Source organism: Ammospiza caudacuta, chromosome 1 (assembly GCF_027887145.1).
Source record: "Ammospiza caudacuta isolate bAmmCau1 chromosome 1, bAmmCau1.pri, whole genome shotgun sequence".
NCBI lineage: Eukaryota > Metazoa > Chordata > Aves > Passeriformes > Passerellidae > Ammospiza > Ammospiza caudacuta.
The window spans coordinates 154979554-155004277 of NC_080593.1; the positions used below are offsets into that span (position 1 = coordinate 154979554).

The following is a 24724-nucleotide window of genomic DNA, read 5'->3' on the forward strand; positions in this document are numbered from 1 at the left end:
GGAATCCCGCAGAATTCCAGGATTTGGGAGCAGCACTAGCAGGTGAAGAACAGCAAAACCTTGAGGACGGAGGATTTCGGGATTTCACCACACAGCTTGATTTAATTACAAATTAACATAAATGATGAGTTTTTACGCGATTATAGAGGCTGCATTCCCTGTCCTGAGGAATTTCCCCAGCTGGAAAATTTCGGATGGATCACAGATGAAATCCAGGTGGAATCCTGGACATCCTCAGGCTTTGCTGCTCACCTTTCCGTGATTTTTTTTTTTTTTTTCCCACGGATATTTTCGTGCTGCCGGGTGTGGGATCTCAGCACCTCAGGACGGAGGTGCAGAGTGGCCGAGAGCACCCTCGGGGGGCTCGGGAGTCCTGGAATGTTGCCAGGAGTGTCTGGTGGCTGCACTTTGATCCGACACAGGAGACGACGCCTGTGTGAGGATGGGAGGGTTTCACCGGGTGAATGGTGAAGGGATGTCGCAGATCGACACGAAGGGACACAGGCACGCGCCGCTCTCAGGCGAAAGGAAAAAAAGGAAAGTTTTATTCTCTGACTCCACTATTTATAGTTTTACAAGGGTGACAGTGGATTGGAAGGTGACAGTACCACCTCTGCAATGCCACAGGTCAAACCAACAGTCCATCAAATCTCTCTTCCTCCAAAAGGAATGAAGAACAATGAGTTGTTTACAGAAAAAGTGTGTGGGAAAGTTCACTACAAGAATGTCAACATCAGAAGGCTTAGAAAATCCTAGAAAACCAGGGTGACAAAGGGATAAGTTAATTAGAGTGTAAAACACAGGGTTTAGGATTTCGGTACAGGGGGGTCTGAAGAAGTAAGATGGAGGAATTGGGGCGTGTCCTCTTCTTCTTCTTCTTCTTCTTCTTCTTCTCGGCCTCCATCTTCTGTGGTGATGGTGGCACTTTGGGATTGGTTATTACTAGAAGTGCACTGGTTAATAAGGGTAGAAGGTATTGGGGAAAAATGATAAATATTGTACACGTAACTTCAGGTGTAAAGATAAGTGACCGCCCCGGGGGCTCGCAGTGTGCCCATGGCTGGCTGCTGTGCAGACCTCTGTCGGGCCGAGAGAAAATCTTTTAGATAAACAATTAATAAACACCGAGACCGAGAAAAGATCTGAAGTCTCTCCTCGTCCTTTGAAGCGCCGGCTCCTCAAGGCCATCCCTGGGCCTTTCCAGGCCACCTGAACAGCACCGAAAAACTTACACCCGAAGTTACGTGTACAATATTTATCATTTTTCCCCAATGCCTTCTACCCTTATTAACCGGTGCACTTCTAGTAATGACCAATCCCAAAGTGCCACCATCACCACAGAAGATGGAGGCCGAGAAGAAGAAGAAGAAGAAGAAGAAGAAGAAGAAGAAGAGGACACGCCCCAATTCCTCCATCTTACTTCTTCAGACCCCCCTGTACCGAAATCCTAAACCCTGTGTCTCACACTCTAATTAACTTATCCCTTTGTCACCCTGGTTTTCTAGGATTTTCTAAGCCTTCTGATGTTGACATTCTTGTAGTGAACTTTCCCACACACTTTTTCTGTAAACAACTCATCGTTTTTCATTCCTTTTGGAGGAAGAGAGATTTGATGGACTGTTGGTTTGACCTGTGGCATTGCAGAGGTGGTACTGTCACCTTCCAATCCACTGTCACCCTTGTAAAACTATAAATAGCGGAGTCAGAGAATAAAACTTTCCTTTTTTCCTTTCGCCTGAGAGCGGCGCGTGCCTGTGTCCCTTCGTGTCGATCTGCGACATCCCTTCACCATTCACCCGGTGAAACCCTCCCATCCTCACACAGGCGTCGTCTCCTGTGTCGGATCAAAGTGCAGCCACCAGACACTCCTGGCAACATTCCAGGACTCCCGAGCCCCCCAAGGGTGGTCTCGGCCTCTCTGCACCTCCGTCCTGAGGTGCTGAGATCCCACACTCGGGTATAAAGATAAGTGACCGCCCGGGGGCTCGCAGTGTGCCCATGGCTGGCTGCTGTGCAGACCTCTGTCGGGCCGAGAGAAAATCTTTTAGATAAACAATTAATAAACACCAAGAAAAGATCAGAAGTCTCTCCTCGTCCTTTGAAGCGCCGGCTCCTCAAGGCCATCCCTGGGCCTTTCCAGGCCACCTGAACAGCCGAGGAACCGACAGCCGGGCGCCGTGCCAGGGTTTTTCCCTGATCCCCGGAATTCCCAGCGGGATGCGCTCGGAGCGGCTGGGAGGGAAGAGGGGCCGGGCTGCTCTCCTCATTCCCACCGTTCCCAGTTTAGCTCTGGAAAAGGGAATTTTCAGCTCAGGTGGAAGGCGGAGGGAGAAGATGCTCCCAAATCCCAGGGCCGGCGGAGGAAGGTGAGGAAGAGCCAGGTGGGAATTTGGGATTTTTGGGAATTCGGGATGGTGGGGGGTGCCCGAGAAAATTTTGCTCTTCTCAGAAAATCCTGCTGTATTCTGGTATTTGAATTATTGAAATCCAGGCTTTTTTTTCCTGGAAAATCCACTTTATCCCGGCTCTAAATTTTAATCTTCACCTGCAAAGTCTGAACAACACCAGGGCAGGGGGAGAAATCTTGGAAAAATGCATGGATTGGGTCGGTTATGAAAATATTCTTGTTTATAAACCTCAAGTCCATGAAAAACCAAATCATTCTGGTTTAAAGTAGTGAAATATTATTTTTAAAATAATTCTGTTTTTCCCAAGGGAGGGGAAAATCCACTTAATCCCGGCTCTAAATTTTAATCTTCACCTGCAAAATCTAAACAACACCGGGGCAGGGGAAGAAATCTTGGAAAAATGCATGGTTTCTGTCGGTTTTGAAAATATTCTTGTTTATAAACCTCAAGTCCATCAAAAACCAAATCATTCTGGTTTAAAGTAGTGAAATATTTCAAAAAAAATCTGCTTTTTCCCAGGGAGGGGAAAATCCATTTAATCCCAGCTCTAAATTTTAATCTTCACCTGCAAAGTCTGAACAATGCCGGGGCAGGGGGAGAAATCTTGGAAAAATGCATGGATGGGGTCGGTTATGAAAATATTCTTGTTTTTAAAAACCTCATGTCGCCGCGTCATTCCATCAAAAACCACATAATTCTGGCTTAAAATAGTGAAATATTTCAAAAAACTTCTGCTTTTTCCCCGGGAGGGGAAAATCCATTTAATCCCAGCTCTAAATTTTAATCTTCACCTGCAAAATCTAAACAACACCGGGGCAGGGGGAGAAATCTTGGAAAAATGCATGGATTGGGTCGGTTATGAAAATATTCTTGTTTATAAACCTCAAGTCCATGAAAAACCAAATCATTCTGGTTTAAAGTAGTGAAATATTTCAAAATAATTCTGCTTTTCCCGAGGGAGGGGAAAATCCACTTAATCCCAGCTCTAAATTTTAATCTTCACCTGCAAAGTCTGAACAATGCCGGGGCAGGGGGAGAAATCTTGGAAATGGTTTGGGTCGGTTTTTAAAATATTCTTGTTTTTAAAAACCTCATGTCGCCGCCTCATTCCATCAAAAACCAAATAATTTTGTTTAAAATAGTGAAATATTATTTTTAAAATAATTCTGTTTTTCCCAAGGGAGGGGAAAATCCACTTAATCCCGGCTCTAAATTTTAATCTTCACCTGCAAAATCTAAACAACACCGGGGCAGGGGAAGAAATCTTGGAAAAATGCATGGTTTCTGTCGGTTTTGAAAATATTCTTGTTTATAAACCTCAAGTCCATCAAAAACCAAATCATTCTGGTTTAAAGTAGTGAAATATTTCAAAATAATTCTGCTTTTCCCGAGGGAGGGGAAAATCCACTTAATCCCGGCTCTAAATTTTAATCTTCACCTGCAAAGTCTGAACAACGCCGGGGCAGGGAAAGAAATGTTGGAAAAATGCATGGATGGGGTCGGTTATGAAAATATTCTTGTTTTTAAAAACCTCATGTCGCCGCCTCATTCCATCAAAAACCAAATAATTTTGTTTAAAATAGTGAAATATTATTTTTAAAATAATTCGGCTTTTCCCGAGGGAGGGGAAAATCCACTTAATCCCGGCTCTAAATTTTAATTTTCACCTGCAAAGTCTGAACAATGCCGGGGCAGGGGAAGAAGTCCTGGAAAAATGCATGGATTGTGTCGGTTTTGGAAATGTTCTTGTTTATAAACCTCAAGTCCATCAAAAACCCAAATAATTTTGGTTTAAAAGAATGAAATTTTTATTTTTAAATAATTTTCTTAAAATATGATTTTTTCCCTCAGTCCCACCTTGAGGGAATAAAAAAAGCTCCATTAAAAGCATCAGGAATGCGAAAAAATCCATCATTTTGGTCGTTCTCGTGGGGATTTTAAGGAATTTTGAGCCGTGCTGGAATGAATAATGATATGCAAATGAGGGGGGGGGGTCTGCAGGTGTGGGGTCTGTCCAGAAAAAACAACGGGAAGCAAAAGGAATTCCGGGATGAGGGATCCAGGTTTCTCCTGTCCCCTCCATCTCTGAATTCCCAAAGTTTGGAAGAATTTCAAGGAGGGGACGTTGGAGCAGGGAAGGAAATTTAGGAGAAGATGGAAAAATCCTGCCCCAAACCAGCTGGAAATGATTTGGGAATCACGCAAATTTCCAGAGAAACGGATTTCTTGCGTAGGAGACGCGCAGGGATTTTTTTGGGAAGCGCTTTTGTCATGGAAATGTACGGAGCAGGAAAAAAGAAATCCTCCCCCACGTGGAGAGAACAGCAGGGAGAACGCGGTGCCAAGCCAGAAATAACCGGAAAACCTGGAATTTCTGACGGTGCCAGCATCCCTTGGATTTCTTTCTCGTGGGCAGCGATTTCAGCCCAAAATTTGCCTTTTTGGGATTCCTTTTGCCGGCAGAAAATTCCCTTTTTTTTTTTTGTTTTTGAGGGGGGGCACCAAACCATAATCCACGGAGCTCTCTGGAATATTGTTTCCCTTTTATTTAATTTTTGGGATTGAAAGCTGATTTGAAGATTTGACGGAAGCGCCGCCGCTCCCTCGGGGATTTTCCTTCGGATCCAGATGGAATGTTAATGCCGGCAGCAAATCTGGGAATTCAGCGGTGGTTTCACCTGGTTTGAGTGAAAACACCTGGATTTGGCAGGGATTTGGGATTTGGGAGTTGGGAGCTGGGATTTGGGTGGGCGTGGGGAAAACGTGGAAACGCGGATTTCTGCAGGGAATTTCCGGATTGTCTCGTTCCAACCCTTTTCCATAGGCAGGGATATCTTCCACCATCCCAGGTTGCTCCAAACCCTGTCCAGCCTGGGCTTGGACACTTCCAGGGATGGGGCAGCCACAGATTCCCTGGGAATTCCAGTCCAGTTCCTCTGTGGATCTTCTGTTTTCTTTCCTCACGATTTCTGGGATCTGTGTATAAAAATCAGGTTATTCCTGAGGATTAAAGACCTCCAGCTATTCCAGAAGAAACACGGAGCGATCCAAGATTTTTGTGCGTGGTTTGAGCAGGAATTGCAGATTTTTCGGGAGCAGAGAAAGGTGGGAAGGGGCTTGGAGCAACCTGGGGTGGTGGAAGATGTTCCAACCCATGGCAAGAACTTTTAATGAGCTTTAAGCCCAAACCATTCCATGAATCCATGATTTTGTCGTCGTGGATGGAATTTTGGGGGTCTGGAAGGGCTCCATGAGGTGGAGGAACCCAAACTCATCCAGGTTTTCCAACAGCAAGGAGTTGGCAGGAGCCTCAATTCCCCAGGAGCTCCAAAGGTGGAAAAGGGAGGAATAAATTGTTCCCAAACCCCCTGGAGCGAGGACAAAGTCGTGGAAAAGCAAGGAGAGGCTGTGGAGCCTCCTGCAGGGAATTGTGGCTTTTTTTAGGAATTTTTCCATCAAAACTCGGCGATTGAACTCACTCCACCTTTTCCCGGGGGGTTGGACAGAAGGGACAAATGTCTGGGAATAAACGGGAGCTGGGGAGGGATGAGCTGGGAGAGCAGACGGCGCCTCCGGAATGTTCCGTTCCAGCGTGGGATTGGTGGCAGGATGTGCTGCCCTGTGCCTTGGGAACGGCGAATTCCAGCTGGGATCCCTCCTGGGGGCCGGGCAGCTCCGCAAAATCCATCTCTGCTCTCCCTCCAAGGAGCAGGGAGGGAGGAGATGGAAATCCGCTGTGCCAGGGAGGAATTCCTCACGGGAGAATTTCTTCCAAGGGCAGGGACGCCTTCCACCATCCCAGGTTGCTCCAAGCCCTGTCCAACCTGGCCTTGGACGCTTCCAGGGATGGAGCAGCCTCAGATTCCCTGGGAATTCCATCCCAGCCCCTCACCATCCTCACAGGGTGGAATTCCTTCCCGTTATCCCAGCCAACCCTGCCCTCCGAAGCGGGAAGCCATTCCCTGTCTCCTGTCCCTCCACGCCTCGGCCAAGATCCAACCCCATCCAATCCCTCCCATCCCTTGAGCACTTGGGAATGTCCATCCTCCAGTCCCAGGAGGTTCAGGACCAACAATCCCAAATTTTGATGGAATTCTGACCCCCACTGTGACATTCCTCCTGGCAGGACCTCATCGCTCCGATGGAACAGCCACAGCTTTTCTGGGAATTCCATCCCAGCCCCTCACCATCCTCACAGGGTGGAATTCCTTCCCATTATCCCACCCAACCCTGCCCTCCGAAGCGGGAAGCCATTCCCTGTCTCCTGTGCCTCCACGCCTTGGCCGAGATCCAACCCCATCCAATCCCTCCCATCCCTTGAGCACTTGGGAATGTCCATCCTCCAGTCCCAGGAGGTTCAGGACCAACAATCCCAAATTTTGTTGGAATTCTGACCCCCACTGTGACATTCCTCCTGGCAGGACCTCATCGCTCCGATGGAACGCCGGCACCAAGGAGCGGATGCTGATCAAGGTGACGGACCGCGAGCCCAGCTTCCTCCTCCACCAAGGCAACGGCTACGCCCCGGAAAACCAGCCCGGCTCCCGCTCCCGCCGTCCCTCGGGCGGCCAGCAATCGCCCAACCTCCAAACCTTCTCCTCGGACGCCGACAACTCCGTCTTCTTCCCCGAGAGGAAGCAGTCGCCCTTCCTGAAGCGGGCCGAGCACGCCGGGAGCTGCTCGCCGCTGCTGGGCCGCGGCGACTCCTTCTGCTCGCCGCTGCAGGGGCAGCACCGCAAGCACTCGAGCGAGTCGCAGCCGTCGTCGCCGCGCTACGCCTACGAGCCGCCGCTCTACGAGGAGCCGCCCATGGAGTACCAGGCGCCCATCTACGACGAGCCGCCTGTGGACATGCAGTACGAGGCCAGCGGCAGCTACAAGGCCGGCTCGCCGCAGAAGTCGCCCATCCGCAAGCCGCACCCGTTCCTGCAGTCGCCCAAGCAAGGCGCCAACTCGCCCTACCAGCAGCTGGTGCTCACCAAGCAGAAGTGCCCCGAGCGGTTCATGAGCCTGGAGTACAGCCCGGCCGGCAAGGAGTACGTGCGGCAGCTGGTCTACGTGGAGCAGTCGGGCTCCAGCCCCAAGATGAAGACGGGCTTGAGGCACAAATACTCCCCCAACCCCATCGGCGGCTCCTACTCGCTGCAGCACAGCCCCTGCCTGGTGCGCGACCAACGCCTGGACGTCAAATCGGGCGACTACAGCAGCATGGAGGGAGCCGACTTCTGCGCCGGCCCCGCGGGCGCCCCGGCGGGCCAGGCCGAGGACTCCATGTCGTGGTCCAGCCAGCAGGACACCTTGTCCTCCAGCGGCTACTCGCCCTCCACCAGGAAGAGGAAAAGCCGGAAGCCCTCGGTGAACCACGACGCCAACGCCTCCTCCACGGACGGCTCCGCGGAGCGGGAGGCGCCGGGAGAGCCGGGCGAGGAGCGGGCGGCGCCCACGCGGTCGCCGATGAACCGGACGGAGAGCAAGGCGGCCGAGGCGGAGGCGGCGGCGCGGGCGTTCCCGGAGCCGTTCCTGGCGCAGGCGCGGCTGGCGTGGGAGGCGCAGCAGGCGCACTACCACATGAAGCAGAGGAGCAGCTGGGATTCCCAGAAGGACGGGTCGGGCTACGAGAGCGACGGCGCGCTGCCGCTGCCCATGCCGGGCCCCGTGGTGAGGGCCTTCAGCGAGGACGAGGCGTTGGCGCAGCAGGAGAACAAGCACTGGAAGAGGAACACCTTCGAGAAGCTGGGCTTCCCGCAGATCCTGCTGGAGAAGAGCGTCTCGGTGCAGACCAACCTGGCGTCGCCCGAGCCGTACCTGCATCCGTCTCAGGTAACGCCCTCGGGAACGTTCTCGGGTTTGGGGTCTTCACCAGGTGCTTCTCCTCCGGTGGAGATGCAGTGGGATGGTCCCTGGGGTTGGGCACAGGGATCTCTGCGTCATGGTGGCCTCAGCTCTGTGCCGTGGGTTCTCCTGCCTCGGTGTGGGGCAGATCCTGGAGCCGCGCAGCTCCCAGGAGGTTCCTGAGTGCCCAGCCCTGGCTGGTCCCTCAGGGAAGTTGGTCCTCGGCAAGGCGGTCCTTCAAAGTTGGTCATTGGCAAGGTGGTCCCTCAAAGATGTGGATTCTTGCCAAGGTGGTCCCTCAAAGATGTTGGTCCTTGGCAAGATGGTCCTATTAAGGAGGTCCTTGCCAAGATGATCCCTCAAAGATATTGGTCGTTGCCAAGGTGGGCCCTCAAAGAAGTTGGTCATTGGCAAGGTGGTCCCTCAAAGATGTGGATTCTTGCCAAGGTGGTCCCTCAAAGATGTTGGTCCTTGGCAAGATGGTCCTATTAAGGAGGTCCTTGCCAAGATGATCCCTCAAAGATATTGGTCGTTGCCAAGGTGGGCCCTCAAAGAAGTTGGTCTTGGCCAAGGTGGTCCTTCAAAGTTGGTCCTAAGCAAGGTGGTCCTTCAAAGATGTTGGTCCTTACCAAGGTGGTCCTACAAAGAAGTTTGTCCTTGGTAAGGTGGTCCCTCAAAGTTGGTCCTTACCAAGATGGTCCCTCAAAGATGTTGGTCATTACCAAGGTGGTCCTTTAAAGTTGGTCCTTAGCAAGGTGGTCCTTCAAAGAAATTGGCACTTGCCAAGGTGGTCCCTCAAAGTTTGTCATTGGCAAGGTGGTCCCTCAAAGATGTTGGTCCTTGCCAAGGTGTTCCTTCAAAGTTCATTCTTACCAAGGCGGTCCCCCAAAGATGCTGGTCCTGGCCAAGGGGATCCCTCAAAGATGTTGGTCCTTGCCAAGGTGGTCCCTCAAAGAAATTTGGTCCTTCAAAGAAGTTGGTCCTTGGCAAGGTGGTCCTTTAAAGTCGGTCCTTACCAAGGTGGTCCCTCAAAGACACTGGTCCTTATCAAGCTGGTCCCTCAAAGAATTTGGTCCTTGCCAAAGTGGTCCCTCCAGGATGTTGGTCCCTGCCAAGGCTGGTCCCTCAAAGAAGTTGGTCTTGGCCAAGGTGGTCCTTCAAAACTGGTCATTAGCAAGGTGGTCCTTTAAAGTTGGTCCTTGCCAAGGTGGTCCTTCAAAGTTGGTCCTAAGCAAGGTGGTCCCTCAAAGATGTTGGTTTTGGCCAAGGTGGTCCTTAAAAGTTGGACCTTGCCAAGATGGTTCTTCAAAATTGGTCCTTGGCAAGGTGATCCCTCAAAGAAGTTGGTCCTTGGCCAACATCTTCAAAGTTCATCCTTGCCAAGGTGGTCCCACAAAGAATTTGGTCCTTACCAAGGTGGTCCCTCCAGGACGTTGGTCCGTGCCAAAGTGGTCCCTCAAAGTTGGTCTTTGCCAAAGTGGTCCCTCAAAGATGTTGGTCTTGGCTAAGGTGGTCCCTTTGAAGGTGGTCCTTGGCAAGGTGGTCCTTCAAAGTTGGTCTTTACCAAGATGGTCCTTCAAAGTTGGTCCTTGCCAAGGTGGTCCCTCAATGATGTTGGTCTTGGCCAAGGTGGTCCTTCAAAGTTGGTCCTAAGCAAGGTAGTCCCTCAAAGAAGTTTGTCCTTGGCAAGGTGGTCCCTCAGGGACGTTGCTCCTTATCAAGGTGGTCCTTCAAAGAACTTGGTCCTTGCCAAGGTGATCCTACAAAGTTGGTCCTTGCCAAGGTGGTTTCTCAAACAAGTTGGTCTTTAGCAAGGTGGTCTTTCAAAGCTGGTCCTTACCAAGGGGGTCCCTCAAAGATTTCGGTCCTTCAAGGAGTTGGTCCTTACCAAGGTGGTCCTTCAAAGATGTCGGTCCTTAGCAAGGTGGTCCCTCAAAACCTTGGGATGAAAGAGCCGCCACTTTTCCAGGATTTGTTCCCCAGGGTTGTGCGCTGCCTGTTCCCTCCCTGGAGATCCAAACTCCCATTCCAGAGGAGACCCTGAGGCTCTGACCTGGCATTGCTGGAGCTGGTGCACCCCATGTTCCCAATTCCATCCCATCAGATGTCTCCGTGGTTCTTGGATTTCCTCCACCAGCTTCTGGATGTCTTCCACCAGCTTCTGGATGTCCTCCATCATCTTCTGGATGTCCTCCATCATCTTCTGGATGTCCTCCATCAGCCCCTTCCCCTCCAGGGCAAGGCCATCAGGGCTTCCAAAAAACAGGTGATGACACCATCCACGAGGATAAATCCCACCTGGAAAACTTCCAGACTTCCTGGAAGATGGAATTGGGTGTCAGCAGGAAGGAGACCCTGGACATGGACCTGGGAAACAGAAATCATCAGGAAAATTCCCTTTTTGTCCATGGGAATCGGTGGACCAGCAGCAGAAGATTCCTGAAGCACAGGAGAAGGTCCAAACCCAAAGCTGGAGAGCTCCGGACCCGCTTTGGATCTTCACGCCAGGAGAAAAAGCTGCCACCATTGGTGATCCCACACCTTCTTCACAAGATGTGGTGGGAATCTTCTCCGCTCCCCAGAGGTTTCTGTCCTGGTGGTCCTTGACCTCAGGGACACCAAGGTGGTGGGACACCAACAACGGTTTCCCAGAGAAGCTGTGGCTGCCCCACCCCTGGAATTGTCCAGGCTGGACAGGGCTTGGAGAAACCTGGGATCATGGAAGGTGTCCCTGGCCATTGGAACGGGAGGACCTTGAAGGTCCCTTCCAACCCAACCCCTTCTTCCATGGTCATGGCTGTGGTTGTCACCATGGAGTGTCCCCACACCCAGGTGCATCCCAGCCCCACCCGGGTGGCTCCAGGACCTTCTCCCTTGAGGATTCCCAAGTTCCTGAGGTGGCTCCACGGTCACCCCATGGGCCAGGCAGGAGGTCACGGCCATTTGAGGTGACACCCGATGGTTCATCCCCTTCTTGTAGGCCAGGACATCCCCCAGGTTCATCTAGGTGCTAATTAGGGCTAATTAGGGCTGAAGTTAATTTCCTGTTGGCTCCGGCAGCAGAGGATCACTTCTGGTGTCGCTCCCTGGCCTGACCACGCCCTCCTTGGCTGGAGAAGGTCGATGTCCTCAACCAATGGGGTCATTTCCTTCTCTTGGTGGCTCTGGTCCAGCCCATGGACCAATTGTTGGAAGAGCCACGTCCTCAGCAGCCGCCAGGTGAGACCTTCCAGCATCTCCTGCATCTCCTTCCACCCAGGAAACCCCAGGCTGGAGGACACAGAAGGACCTTTGGGGTGAAGTGACCTCAACAGGGACACCAGGGCTGGGTTCCTTGAGGGATGGAGATCCCGTGTCCCCATCCCATGTCCCCACCATCGTCACCATGGTCATGATGGGAGTGGAGCGATGTCCATGGGAAGATCTCCACATTGGAACAGGACGAGTGGTTGGAGACAAGAACCTTGACTTGTTTGAAGAACCAGAAGTTCAGTAGAAACCCCATGGACCTTCAGCTGAGTTGGAGGACACAGAAGGACCTTTGGGGTGAAGTGGCCTCCACAGGGACACGAGGGCTGGGTTCCTTGAGGGATGAAGATCCCATGTCCCCATCCCATGTTCCCACCATCATCACCGTGGTCAAGATGGGAATGGAGCAGTGTCCATGGAGAGATCTCCACATTGGAACAGGACGAGTTGTTGAAGAGACAGGAACCTTGACTTGTTTGAAGAAGTTCAGTGGAAACACCATTGGCCTTCAGCTGACCAGGTTGGAGGACACAGAAGGACCTTTGGGGTGAGGTGACCTCCATGTGGACACCAGGGCTGGGTTCCTTGATGGATGAAGGCTTCCCATCCCATGTCCCCACCATCGTCACCATGGTCAAGATGGGAGTGGAGCAACGTCCATGGGAAGATCTCAACATTGGAACAGGACGAGTGGTTGGAGACAAGAACCTTGACTTGTTTGAAGAAGCTCAGTAGAAACCCCAGGGGCCTTCAGCTGACCAGTTGGAGGACACAGAAGGACCTTTGGGGTGAGGTGACCTCAACAGGGACACCAGGGCTGGGTCTCTTGAGGGATGAAGCTCCTGTGTCTCCATCAAATGTCCCCACCATCGTCACCATGGTCAAGATGGGAGTGGAGCGATGTCCACGGGAAGATCTCCACATTGGACCAGGACGAGTGGTTGGAGACAAGAACCTTGACTTGTTTGAAGAAGCAGAAGCTCAGTAGAAGTTCAGCTGCCAGCAGCTCTGGTGGCTCTTTGGGTGGCTTCCTTGTCCCCCTCCTGGACTTTCCACCTCCTGGGTCTTTCCACCTTCTGCTTTTCTTCTGTTCCTCATCTGAAGCCCAGCCCCGAGTCCGTGGCAGGGCTGGAGTCACCTTGCCCAGGGCCACCGAGGTGGGGACATCAGTGTCACCTCTGCATGGTGTGACTGGTCCTTCCCTGCCATGGGTCATGTCCCCATGGCCTCCAAACCTGGTGGTGCTGGGCTGGATGGGCAGAAGAGATGATGAAGCCACCTTGGCTGGCTGCAGGAGCACGGAATTGTCCAGAATTGTCCAGTTGTCCATCCCAATTGTCCCTTGTTGTCCTCCATGGTGGCCTCCAGCTGTTGGTGACTCCACCTCCTGGGGTGACATCCAGAAGCTGTGATGGTGCCAGCAGGAGGAGGACACAGGTCCACAGAGGTCCTCTGGGTCCTTTTGTCCATCCCAATTGTCCCTTGTTGGTCTCCTCCATGGTGGCCACCATCTGCTGAGGTGACATCCACCAGCTGTACTGGTGCCAGCAGGAGGAGGACGCTGCGTTCCTCTGGGTCCATCCCAACTGTCCCTTGTTGGTCTCCTCCATGGTGGCCACCAGCTTTTGGTGACTCCACCTCCTGGGGTGACATCCACCAGCGCCACACGGGTCCACAGAGGTCCTCTGGGTCCTTCCCACTGGCCGCTCTGCCGAGGTCAAACCATGAGCATCTCCTGTCCCTCAGGATGTTCAGAAGGACCATCCATGTTCCTCACGGCTTGGAGGAGCCACCACCCTCCTCCTGTGGCCACTCCTGGAAGGTGATTGGGTGTCCTGGGGGGCTCTTAAGGGTGGGCGTGTCCCCAAAATATGGGAGGAACCCAAAGCCACTCCCACTTTGTTCCCCCCCAAGTTCTTCTGGCCAAGAGTGGGGACAGCCTGGCTGTCACTCATCCCCACTGTCCCCTCCCTCCCTCCTGCAGCCAATCGGTGCCGGGCCCGCCTCGGTGCCGGCCAATCGCGCGGCACCTGGCCGTGGTGGGACTGAGGAGAAGCTCCTGGAGAGGACGAGGCTGGTGGGAAACCTCGGAATGCTGCGGCGGTTGGGTGGGTGGCGGGTGGGTGGGTTGGTTGGTTGGTTGGTTGATTGGTTTGTTGGTTGATTGGTTGATTGATTGATTGATTGATTGATTGGTTTGTTGGTTGATTGGTTGATTGATTGATTGATTGATTGGTTTGTTGGTTGATTGGTTGATTGATTGATTGATTGATTGGTTTGTTGGTTGATTGGTTGATTTGTTGGCTGGTTGACTGATTAATTGATTGGCTGATTGGTTTGTCAGATCAATTAATTGGTTGGTTGGTTTGTTATTTGATTGATTGGTTGATTAGTTTGTCAGATCAATTAATTGGTGGGTTGGTTGAATGGTTGGTTGGTCGGTTGATTGACTGATTTGTTGATTGATTGGCTGATTGTTGGCTGGTTGATTGATTGATTGGCTGATTGGTTTGTCAGATCAATTAATTGGTTGGTTTGTTATTTCATTGATTGGTTGATTAGTTTGTCAGATCAATTAATTGGTGGGTTGGTTGATTGATTGGTTGGTCGGTTGATTGACTGATTTGTTGATTGATTGGTTGATTGCTTTTTTGGATCAATTCATTGGTTGGTTGGTTTCTCTCTTCGTTTCTCCACTTATCAGTGAGTTGACTGATCAGCTTGTTGGCTGATTTATTGGTTGGATGATTGATTTGTTGGTTGATTGATTGATTGATTGATTGGTTTGTTGTTGATTGATTTGTTGATTGATTGGTTGATTGCTTTTTCGGATCAATTCATTGGTCGGTTGGTTGGTTGGTTGGTTTCTCTGTTGGTTTCTCCACTTGTCAGTTGGTTGATTGATCAGCTTGTTGGCTGATTGGTTGATTGATTGATTGATTTGTTGATTGGTTGATTGGTTTGTTAGATCAATTCATTGCTTGGTTGGTTGGTTCATTGATTGGTTGATTGATTGGTTGATTGCTTTTTTGGATCAATTCATTGGTTGGTTGGTTTGTTGGTTGGTTTCTCTGTTGGTTTCTCCACTTGTCAGTTGGTTGATTGATCAGCTTGTTGGCTGATTTATTGGCTGGATGATTGGTTGGTTGGTTGATTGATTGATTTGTTGATTGGTTGATTGGTTTGTCAGATCAATTCATTGCTTGGTTGGTTGGTTCATTGATTGGTTGATGGATTGGTTTACTGGTTGTTTCATTGATTGGCTTATTCATTGATTGGTTTGTTGATTGATCTGTTGGTTGGTTGTTTGATTGATTGAGCCTTTGATTGGCTGGTTGATTGGTTGATTGGTTTGTTGGTTGGTTCATTGATTAACCTGTTGGTTAGTTGAGTTGACTGATTGGTTTACTGGTTGTTTCATTGGTTGGTTTGTTGATTGAGCCATTGGTTGTCTGATTGGTTTACTGGTTGGTTGATTGGTTTGCTGATTGATCTGTTGGTTAATTGATTAATTGAGCCGTTGGTTGGTTGGTTGACTGATTGGTTTACTGATTGGTCTATCAGTTGGTTGGTTTGTTGATTGATCTGTTGGTTGATTTGTTGATTGATTGATTGATTGATTGATTGAGCCATTGCTTGATTGGCTCATTGATTTATTGGCTGGTCCATTTTTTGATCTGTTGCTCAATCAATCAATCAATCAATCACTCCATCAGCACTGCCACGGTTGATTGGTTTGTTGATTCATCTATTGGTTGGTTGATTGATTGAACCATTGCTTGGTTGGTTGACTGATTGGTTTATTGGTTGTTTCATTGATTGGCTTATTCATTGATTGGATTGTCGATTGATCTATTGGTTGGTTGGTTGGTTGAGCCATTGGTTGGTTGGTTTGTTGATTTATTGGCTGCTCCATTTTTCAACCTGTTGCTTGATCAATCAATCAATCAACCAATCAACCAATCAATTGATCAATCACTCCATCAGCACAACCATGGTTGATTGGTTTGTTGATTGATCTATTGGTTGGTCAGTTGATTGATTGATTGAGCCATTTTTTCATTGGTTTATTGGCTGGTCTGTTTTTTGATCTGTTACTCCATCGATCCATCCATCAATCAATCAATCTCTCCATCAGCACTGCCATGGTTGATTGGTTGTTGATTGATCTATTGGTTGGTTGGTTGCCTGACTGGTTTATTGGTTGGTTTGTTGGTTGATTGGTTTCTTGATTGATCAGTTGGTTGGTTGACTGATTGGTTTAGTGATTGGTCTGTCAGTTGATTGGTTTGTTGATTGATCAGTTGGTTGGTTGATTGATTGATTGATTGATTGATTGATTGAGCCATTGGTTGGTTGGTTGCTTCATTGGTTTTTTGGCTGGTCGGTTTGTTGGCTGATTGGTTTGTTTGATTGATCTATTCATTGATTGATTAATTGAGCCATTGGACCATTGCTTGATTGGCTGGTCCATTTTTCAATCTGTTGCTCAATCAATCCATCCATCAATCGATCGATCACTCCATCAGCACTCCCATGGTTGATTGGTTGTTGATTGATCTGTTGGTTGATTGACTGATTGATTGATTGAGCCATTGGTTTTTTGGATGGTTGGTTTGTTGGCTGATTGATTTGTTGATTGATCATATGGTTGCTTGGCTGATTGAGCCATTAGCTCATTGGTTCATTGATTTATTGGCTGCTCCATTTTTGGACCTGTTGCTCGATCAATCAATCAGTCAATCAATGACTCCATCAACACTGCCACGGTTGATTGATTTGTTGATTGATTGATTGATTGATTGAGCCATTAGCTGGTTGACTGATTGGTTTATTGGTTGGCTTGTTGGCTGATTGGTTTATTGATTGATCTATTGGTTGGCTGATTGATTGATTCAGCCATTGTTGCACTGGTTCATTGGTATATTGGCTGCTCCATTTTTCAACCTGTTGCTCAGTCGATCAATCAATCAATCAATCAATCATTCCATCAGCACTCCCATGGTTGATTGGTTGTTGATTCATCTATTGGTTGATTGATTAATTGAGCCAGTGGTTGGTTGGTTGGTTGCCTGATTGGTTTATTGGTTTGTTTGTTGGTTGACTGGCTTGTTGATTGATCAGTTGGTTGATTGATTGATTGATTGATTGAGCCATTGGTTGGTTGGTTGGTTGGTTGATTGGTTTGTTGATTGATCTATTGGTTGGTTGATTGATTGATTGAGCCATTGGTTGGTTGGTTGGTTGATTGGTTTGTTGATTGATCTATTGGTTGATTGATTGATTGATTGAGCTATTGGTTGGTTGGTTGGTTGGTTGATTGGTTTGTTGACTGATCTATTGGTTGATTGATTGATTGATTGAGCTATTGGTTGGTTGGTTGGTTGGTTGGTTTGTTGATTGATCTACTGGTTGGTTGATTGATTGATTGATTGAGCCATTGGTTGGTTGGTTGGTTGATTGGCTTGTTGATTGATCTGTTGGTTGGTTGATTGATTAATTGAGCCATTGGTTGGTTGGTTGGTTGACTGATTGATTTATTGGTTGGTTTGCTGGTTGATGGTTTGTTGATTGATTGATTGATTGAGCCATTGCTTGATTGGTTCATTGAATTATTGGCTGCTCCATTTCTCTATCAGTTGACCAACCAACCAACCAACCAACCAACCAATCGATCCCTTACTCACCCCCCCCTGTGTCCCGCAGTCGGAGGACCTGGGCGCGTGCGCGCCGTTCGAGGGCGGCCGGCCGGCGCGCGCCATGATGCCGAGCGCCAGCTGCGTCTTCCCCACGTTCACGCTGCGCAAGCCGTCCTCGGAGACGGACATTGAGAACTGGGCCTCCAAGCACTTCAACAAGCACACGCAGGGCCTCTTCCGCCGCAAGGTCTCCATCGCCAACATGCTGGCCTGGAGCAGCGAGTCCATCAAGAAGCCCATGATCATGACCAACGACCGCAACGTCAAGAAGGAGGCGTGCGAGATCTTCAAGCTCATCCAGATGTACATGGGCGACCGGCGCGCCAAGACGGACCAGCTCAGCGTGGCCTTGGAGGTGGCCACCAAGGGGTGGAGCGTGCAGGGGCTGCGGGACGAGCTCTACATCCAGCTGTGCCGGCAGACCACCGAGAACTTCCGCTACGAGAGCCTGGCGCGCGGCTGGGAGCTCATGGCCATCTGCTTGGCCTTCTTCCCGCCCACGCCCAAGTTCCACTCCTACCTTGAGGGGTACATCTACCGGCACATGGACCCGGTGAACGACACCAAAGGTGAGTGAGGAGCCGCGGCGCGGTGCACTCTGGGGTGGTCCTCCGTGCGTGGGAGGGTCTCCAGGCCAGGTTGGATGGGGATTAGAGAGAGAGATGGGACAGCAGGAGGTGTCCCTGGATGGTCTTTGGGGTCACTTCCAGCCCGAACCATTCCACGATTCCATTGATTTGGTTCCTTTCCTCTTGGATGAGTCTCCTGGTGGAAAGGTGGATGAGGAACCCATGCAGAACATCTCCCGGAGGTGCACCCGGCACTGTGGGACCTTTCCCAACCTTCTCCTTCCCAGAATCCAACAGGAACTGAGCTTTGACACCTTTGCTGTGGGATCGGTGTCATCACCACACCTGGAACTTCTCCCATCCCCTCAAGTTCCTTCCAACCCAAACCATCCCATGATTCCATGGTTCCACCATTCCCACCTCCAGATGTTTCTTCTCAAGTAGCTTTGGACCCAAACCATTCCATGATTCCATGTCCCAACCCGTTGATTTGGTTCCTTTCTTCTTGGATGAGTCTCCTGGTGGAAAGGTGGATGAGGAACCCATGCAGAACATCTCCCGGAGGTGCACCCGGTGCTGTGGGACCTTTCCCACCCTTCTCCTTCCCAGAATCCCACAGGAACAGAGCTTTGACACCTTTGCTGTGGGATCGGTGTCACCTCTGTTCCTGGAACTTCTCCCATCCCCTCAAGTTCCTTCCAACCCAAACCATCCCATGATTCCATGGTTCCACCATTCCCACCTCCAGATGTTTCTTCTCAAGTAGCTTTAGACCCAAACCTTTCCATGATTCCATGTCCCAACCCGTTGCTTTGGTTCCTTTCTTCTTGGATGAGTCTCCTGGTGGAAAGGTGGATGAGGAACCCATGCAGAACATCTCCTGGAGGTGCACCCGGTGCTGTGGGGCCTTTCCCACCCTTCTCCTTCCCAGAATCCCACAGGAGTTCCAAGAGGAACTGAGCTTTGACACCTTTGGGGGATCAGTGTCACCACCACACTTGGAACTTCTCAAGTTCCTTCCAATCCATCCCATGATTCCATGGTTCCATCATTCCCACCTCCAGATGTTTCTTCTCAAGTAGCTTTGGACCCAAACCATTCCATGATTCCATGTCCCAACCCGTTGATTTGGTTCCTTTCCTCTTGGATGAGTCTCCTGGTGGAAAGGTGGATGAGGAACCCATGCAGAACATCTCCCGGAGGTGCACCTGGTGCTGTGGGACCTTTCCCACCCTTCTCCTTCCCAGAATCCAACAGGAACTGAGCTTTGACACCTTTGCTGTGGGATCGGTGTCACCTCTGTTCCTGGAAATTCTCCCATCACCTGAAGTTCCTTCCAACCCAAACCATCCCATGATTCCATGGTTCCACCATTCCCACCTCCAGATGTTTCTTCTCAAGTAGCTTTGGACCCAAACCATTCCATGATTCCATGTCCCAACCCGTTGATTTGGTTCCTTTCCTCTTGGATGAGTCTCCTGGTGGAAAGGTGGATGAGGAACCCATGCAGAACATCTCCCGGAGGTGCACCTGGTGCTCTGAGGCTTTCCCCACCATTTTCCTTCCTGGAAATCCAACAGGAGATCCAAGAGGAAATGAGCTTTGACACCTTTGCTGTGGGATCATCTTCACCTCTGCTCCTGGAACTTCTCAAGTTCCTTCCAACCCAAACCATTCCAGGATTCCATGGTTTCCATCATTCCCACCTCCAGATGTTTCTTCTCCAATAGCTTTGGATCCAAAATTCCAGGATTCCATGGTTTCCATCATTCCCACCTCCAGATGTTTCCTTTCCAGTAGCTTTGGATCCATGATTTCATTATTTCCATCATTCCCACCTCCAGATGTTTCTCCTCAAGCATCTTTGGATCCAGAATTCCAGGATTCCATGGTTCCACCATCATTCCCACCTCCAGATGTTTCTTCTTTGGACCCAGAATTCCAGGATTCCATGGTTCCACCATCATTCCCACCTCCAAATGTTTCCTCTCCAGTAGCTTTGGGTCCAAAATTCCAGGATTCCATGGTTTCCATCATTCCCCCCTCCAGATGCTCCTTCTCCAGTAGCTTTGGATCCACAATTCCAGGATTCCATGGTTTCCCTCATTAACATCTCCAGATGTTTCTCCTCAATAGCTTTGGATCCAAAATTCCAGGATTCCATGGTTTCCATCATTCCCACCTCCAGATGTTTCTCCTCAAGTAGCTTTAGATCCAAAATTCCAGGATTCCATGTTTTCCCTCACTAACATCTCCAGATGTCTCCTCTCAAGAAGCTCTGGGCCCAAAATTTGACAGAAATTTGGGAATTTCAGGAGGTCCTCTCCCGCCTTGGGATTGGTTGTCCCAAACCCTTCACCCTCTGGAGGTCCCCACGACTCGATGTCACCTCCTGGTGGGTCTTGGATCAGGTGGGATTGGGAATCCTGGAGGATTTGGGATTTTGGGGATTTTGGATCCCAAATTTCTCCCGGGGTTCCGAGATGTCCTTCAGCTCCCGGAGGAACATCCATGGGGGACACCAGGAGCTGGTCCCACCCCAGGTGGCCACGGAAGGTGGAGAAGACCCCGAGTTTGGATCCCAAATTTCTCCTGGGGGTTTGAGGTCCCCTTCAGCTCCTGGAGGAACATCCATGGGGACACCAGGAGCTGGTCCCACCCCAGGTGGCCACGGAAGGTGGAGAAGACCCCGTGGGACATCCCGGGGATGCCGGCATTGGTCGCGTTGGTCCCACCAGAGGTGCCAAAGTCATTTCCCGCCAAAGTCGAAGCCCCGCCCCCAATCCCCTCCCAGCCAATCAGATTTCGTTGTCTTTGTGTTGATTGGTTTCATGGTCGGCGTTGATTTGTTTGAATTTGCATTTTGAGTCCGTCTCATTTGGTTAAATTTGCATTTCCGTTGTCATTTTAATTGTGCTTTTGTCTTTAATTTTATTTTTATTTTTTCCTTTCATTTTCAGTTTTAAATAATTTCGTTTCAATTTAATTTTAATTTTAATTTTAGATTTCATTTTAATTTTAATTTTATTTGAAATTCAATTTTAATTCTAATTCTAATTCATTTTATTTTCCTTAATTTCAGTTTTACTTATAATTTTTTCTATTTTTAATTTATAATTTAGTTTATATCTTATTTATATTATTTAATTTTCCTACTTTATTTTCCATTTTAATTTATTTCCATGGTATTATCAAATTTCATCTTTATTTTCTCTTAATTATTTTAATTATTAATTTTCTTTTTAATTTTCTTTATTATTTTTAATATCTATTTTATTTTTATTTTCATTTTTTATTCCTTTTCCATTAAACTTTGACACTTTTCCCAAGGTTTTAATCTTTGCTTACTTAATTTTGCTTTATTATCTTTTTAATTTTTTAAAATTAATTTTATTTACGGATTTTTTTATTTTTCTGTTTTCATTTTATTTTAATTTTGTATTTTTATTTTTATTTAATCTCTTTATTCTCATTCCCATTTCCACTTCAATGTTTTTCCATTTCCACTTTCATTTCCTTTCAAATTTTATTTCCATTTTATTTGTCCATTTTCCTTTCAGTTTTTCCTTTAATTCATTTTCTTTTTTGATTTTTATTTAATTCTTATTTCTTTTTTTAATTTCAATTTTCCTTTAATTCTTCCTTTAACTTAATTTAATTTTATTTTTTAAATTTTAAATTTAATTTTATTTTTTGATGTTTTAATTTTATTTTTTTAATTTTAAATTTAACTTTATTTTTTGATGTTTTAATTTTATTTATTTTAATTTTAAATTTAATTTTATTTTTTGATGTTGTAACTTCAGTTAGAACTTGAATTGTTAACTTTAATTCATTTCCTGTTTAATTTGATTTTGGTTTCAGATTTTAATTTCGTTTTCTTGTTATTTTATTGTAATTTCAAATGTTGTTTTTGTTCTATATTAGAATTTAATTTCAAGTTTTCTTTTCAGTTTTCATTCAATTTCAAATTTTATTTCACTTCAGGTTTCAAATTTGATTTTCATGTAAATTTTTATTTTAGTGCTACTTCCCATTTCATTTCAAATTTTAAATTCCAATTTCAATTTCAATTTTCATTTTTCATTTTAAATTCAATTTCAAATTTCCATCTCAATTTCCATTTGGCTTCAAATTTTAATTCCAGTTTCATGTATTTCAATTTTTTCCTATTTTAATTTCAATTGTAATTTTAATTTAATTTTCTCTTTCAATTTAATTTTAATTTATTTTTTAGATTTTATTTTAAATTTTTAGATTTAATATTAATTTCAATTGTGATTTCAGTTTTTATTTCGAAGTTTTCTACATTAATTTCAATTGTAATTTTAGATTTAATTAAATGTTTGTTTTAATTTCAATTTAATTTGGTTTATTAATTTTTATTTTTATTTTTACTTTTACTTTTCTTTCCATCTCAATTTATTTTTTCTAATTTATTTTAATCATCATTTTAAATTTAATATTTTGCTTTAATTTCAATTAAATTTAATTATTTAATTTTGAAATTTAAAAATATATTTAATTTCAAATTCGATTTTTAATTTCAATTATAATTTAAAATTTTATTTAATTTTTTATTATTTTTTTAATTTTAATAATAGTTTTCATTTTAATTTTTATTTTCATTTCAATTATAACTTTTAATTCCTTTAATTTTTGTTTTCATTTCAGTTTTATTTTGAATAATTTTAAGTTTTACTTAAATTTAATTTATTAAATTTCACTTTCAATTTAATTTTTGAATTTAAATTTAAATTTCATTTTTAATTTAAAATGTAATTTAATTTTTTATTTTAATTTTTATTTCAATTTAATTTTTTTAATTTTAATTTTAATTTCGATTTTTAATTTTAATTTTAATTGTAGTTCTAATTTTAAGTTTCAATTTCAATTTTAATTTCATTTTTGGAATTTTAATTTCAATTTCAATTTTTATTTTTATTTTTAGTTTAATTTTAAGTTTCAATTTCAATTTTAATTTAATTTTCATTTTCAATTTCAATTTCAATTTTTTTTTAAATTTTTAATCTAATTTTAATTTTTTTCATTTTAATTTTAATTTTAATTTAAGTTTTAACTTAAATTTAATTCAGTTTTAAATTTTAATTTTAATATCAATTTAATTTTTTTAATTTTAATTTTGATTTTCATTTAATTTTTTTATTTTAATTTCAATTTTATTTTCCATTTCAACTTCAATTTTAATTTTAATTTTAATTTTAATTCTATTATTAATTTTATTTTATTTTCAATCTAATTTTATTTTTTTAATTTTAATTTTAATTTTAAGTTTTAACTTAAATGTAATTCAGTTTTAAATTTAGTTTTTAAATTTTAATTTTCATTTCAATTTAATTTTTTAATTTAAATTTAAATTTCAATTTAAATTTTGTTATTAATTTTATTATATTTTCAATTTAATTTTAATTTTAATTTTAATTTTAATTTTATTATTAATTTTATTTTATTTTCAATCTAATTTTAATTTTAGTAATTTTAATTTAAGTTTTCACTTAAATTCAATTCAGTGTTAAATTTAATTTTTTAAATTTCAATTTTATTTTCCATTTCAATTTCAATTTCAATTTCAATTTTTAATTGTATTACTTATTTTATTTTATTTTCAATCTAATTTTAATTTTTAAATTTAAATTTTAATTTTAATTTTAATTTAAGTTTTAACTTAAATTGAATTCAGTGTTAAATTTAATTTTTTAAATTTTAATTTTGAATTTAAATTTTATTTTCCATTTCAATTTCAATTTTAATTTTAATCTTAATTTTAATTTTATTATTAACTTTATTTTATTTTCAATCTAATTTTAATTTTAATTTTAATTTTAATTTTAATTTTAATTTTAATTTTAGTTTTAACTTAAATTGAATTCAGTGTTAAATTTAATTTTTTAAATTTTAATTTTAACATCAATTTAATTTTTTTCATTTTAAATTTCAATTTTATTTTCCATTTCAACTTCAATTTTAATTTTAATCTTAATTTTAATTTTATTATTAATTTTATTTTATTTTCAATCTAATTTTAATTTTAATTTTAATTTTAATTTTAATTTTAATTTTAATTTAAGTTTTCACTTAAATTCAATTCAGTGTTAAATTTAATTTTTTCAAATTTTCATTTTCGCCTCCGCTTAATTTTCTTTTTGATTTTCATTTGATTTGAATTTGGGTTTCATTTCCATTTCCGTCTCCGTGCCCGTGCCCGTGCCCGTCCGTGCCCGCGGTTCCGGCGCCCCCCCAGTGTCGCGGCACCTGCGGCAGCTGCTGGCCGCGAGCGCCCAGAGGAAACCCAAACTGCGCAAGAAACCAAAGGCGCGGAGCCTCGAGAGCCCCGGTAGGGACAAGGGACGCGCGGCTCCCGCGCCGCTGCGGGGGCTCCGCAATTCATTAATTATTAATGAACCGGGGCAATTAATAACGGGCAGCATCCGCTTGGCGTCGTTTGTTTAATAGTGTTAGTATTAGCGGTGTTAGTGTTGGGATTAATAGAAGAGTTAGTAGCATTAGTATTGGTATTGGTATTGGTATTGGTATTGCATTAATTGCGGTAATTAATAACGGTCAGGTAGACTTGGTGTCGTTTGTTTAATAATATTAGTATTAGCGGTGTTAGTGTTGGGATTAATAGTAGCGTTAGTAGTATAAGCATTGGTATTGGTATTGGTATTGGTATTGGTATTGCATTAATTGCGGTAATTAATAACGGTCAGGTAGACTTGGTGTCGTTTGTTTAATAATATTAGTATTAGCGGTGTTAGTGTTGGGATTAATATTAGCGTAAGTAGTATTAGTATTAGAGTAGTGTTAGTATCGGTATCGGTATTAGTACTAGTATTAGTATTAGTATTGCATTAATTGGGGTAATTAATAACGATCAGGTAGACTTGGTGCCGTTTATTTAATAATATTAGTATTATTAGTATTAGTGTTGGTATTAATATTAGCG

The 24724-nt window shown here is 44.9% G+C and overlaps 1 protein-coding gene across 1 annotated transcript in view; it reads left to right on the forward strand.

Moving 5' to 3' along the window:
- LOC131561942 (rho GTPase-activating protein 39-like) overlaps positions 1–24228 on the forward strand; it is a 47723-nt gene extending 23495 nt beyond the window's left edge. Inside the window, exons 7-9 of the mRNA XM_058811499.1 lie at positions 6830–8228; positions 17196–17757; positions 24020–24228. Coding sequence (XP_058667482.1) covers positions 6830–8228; positions 17196–17757; positions 24020–24228 — 2170 coding nt within the window. The remainder of the gene's footprint in view (positions 1–6829; positions 8229–17195; positions 17758–24019) is intronic.
- Positions 24229–24724: the final 496 nt, after the last annotated feature.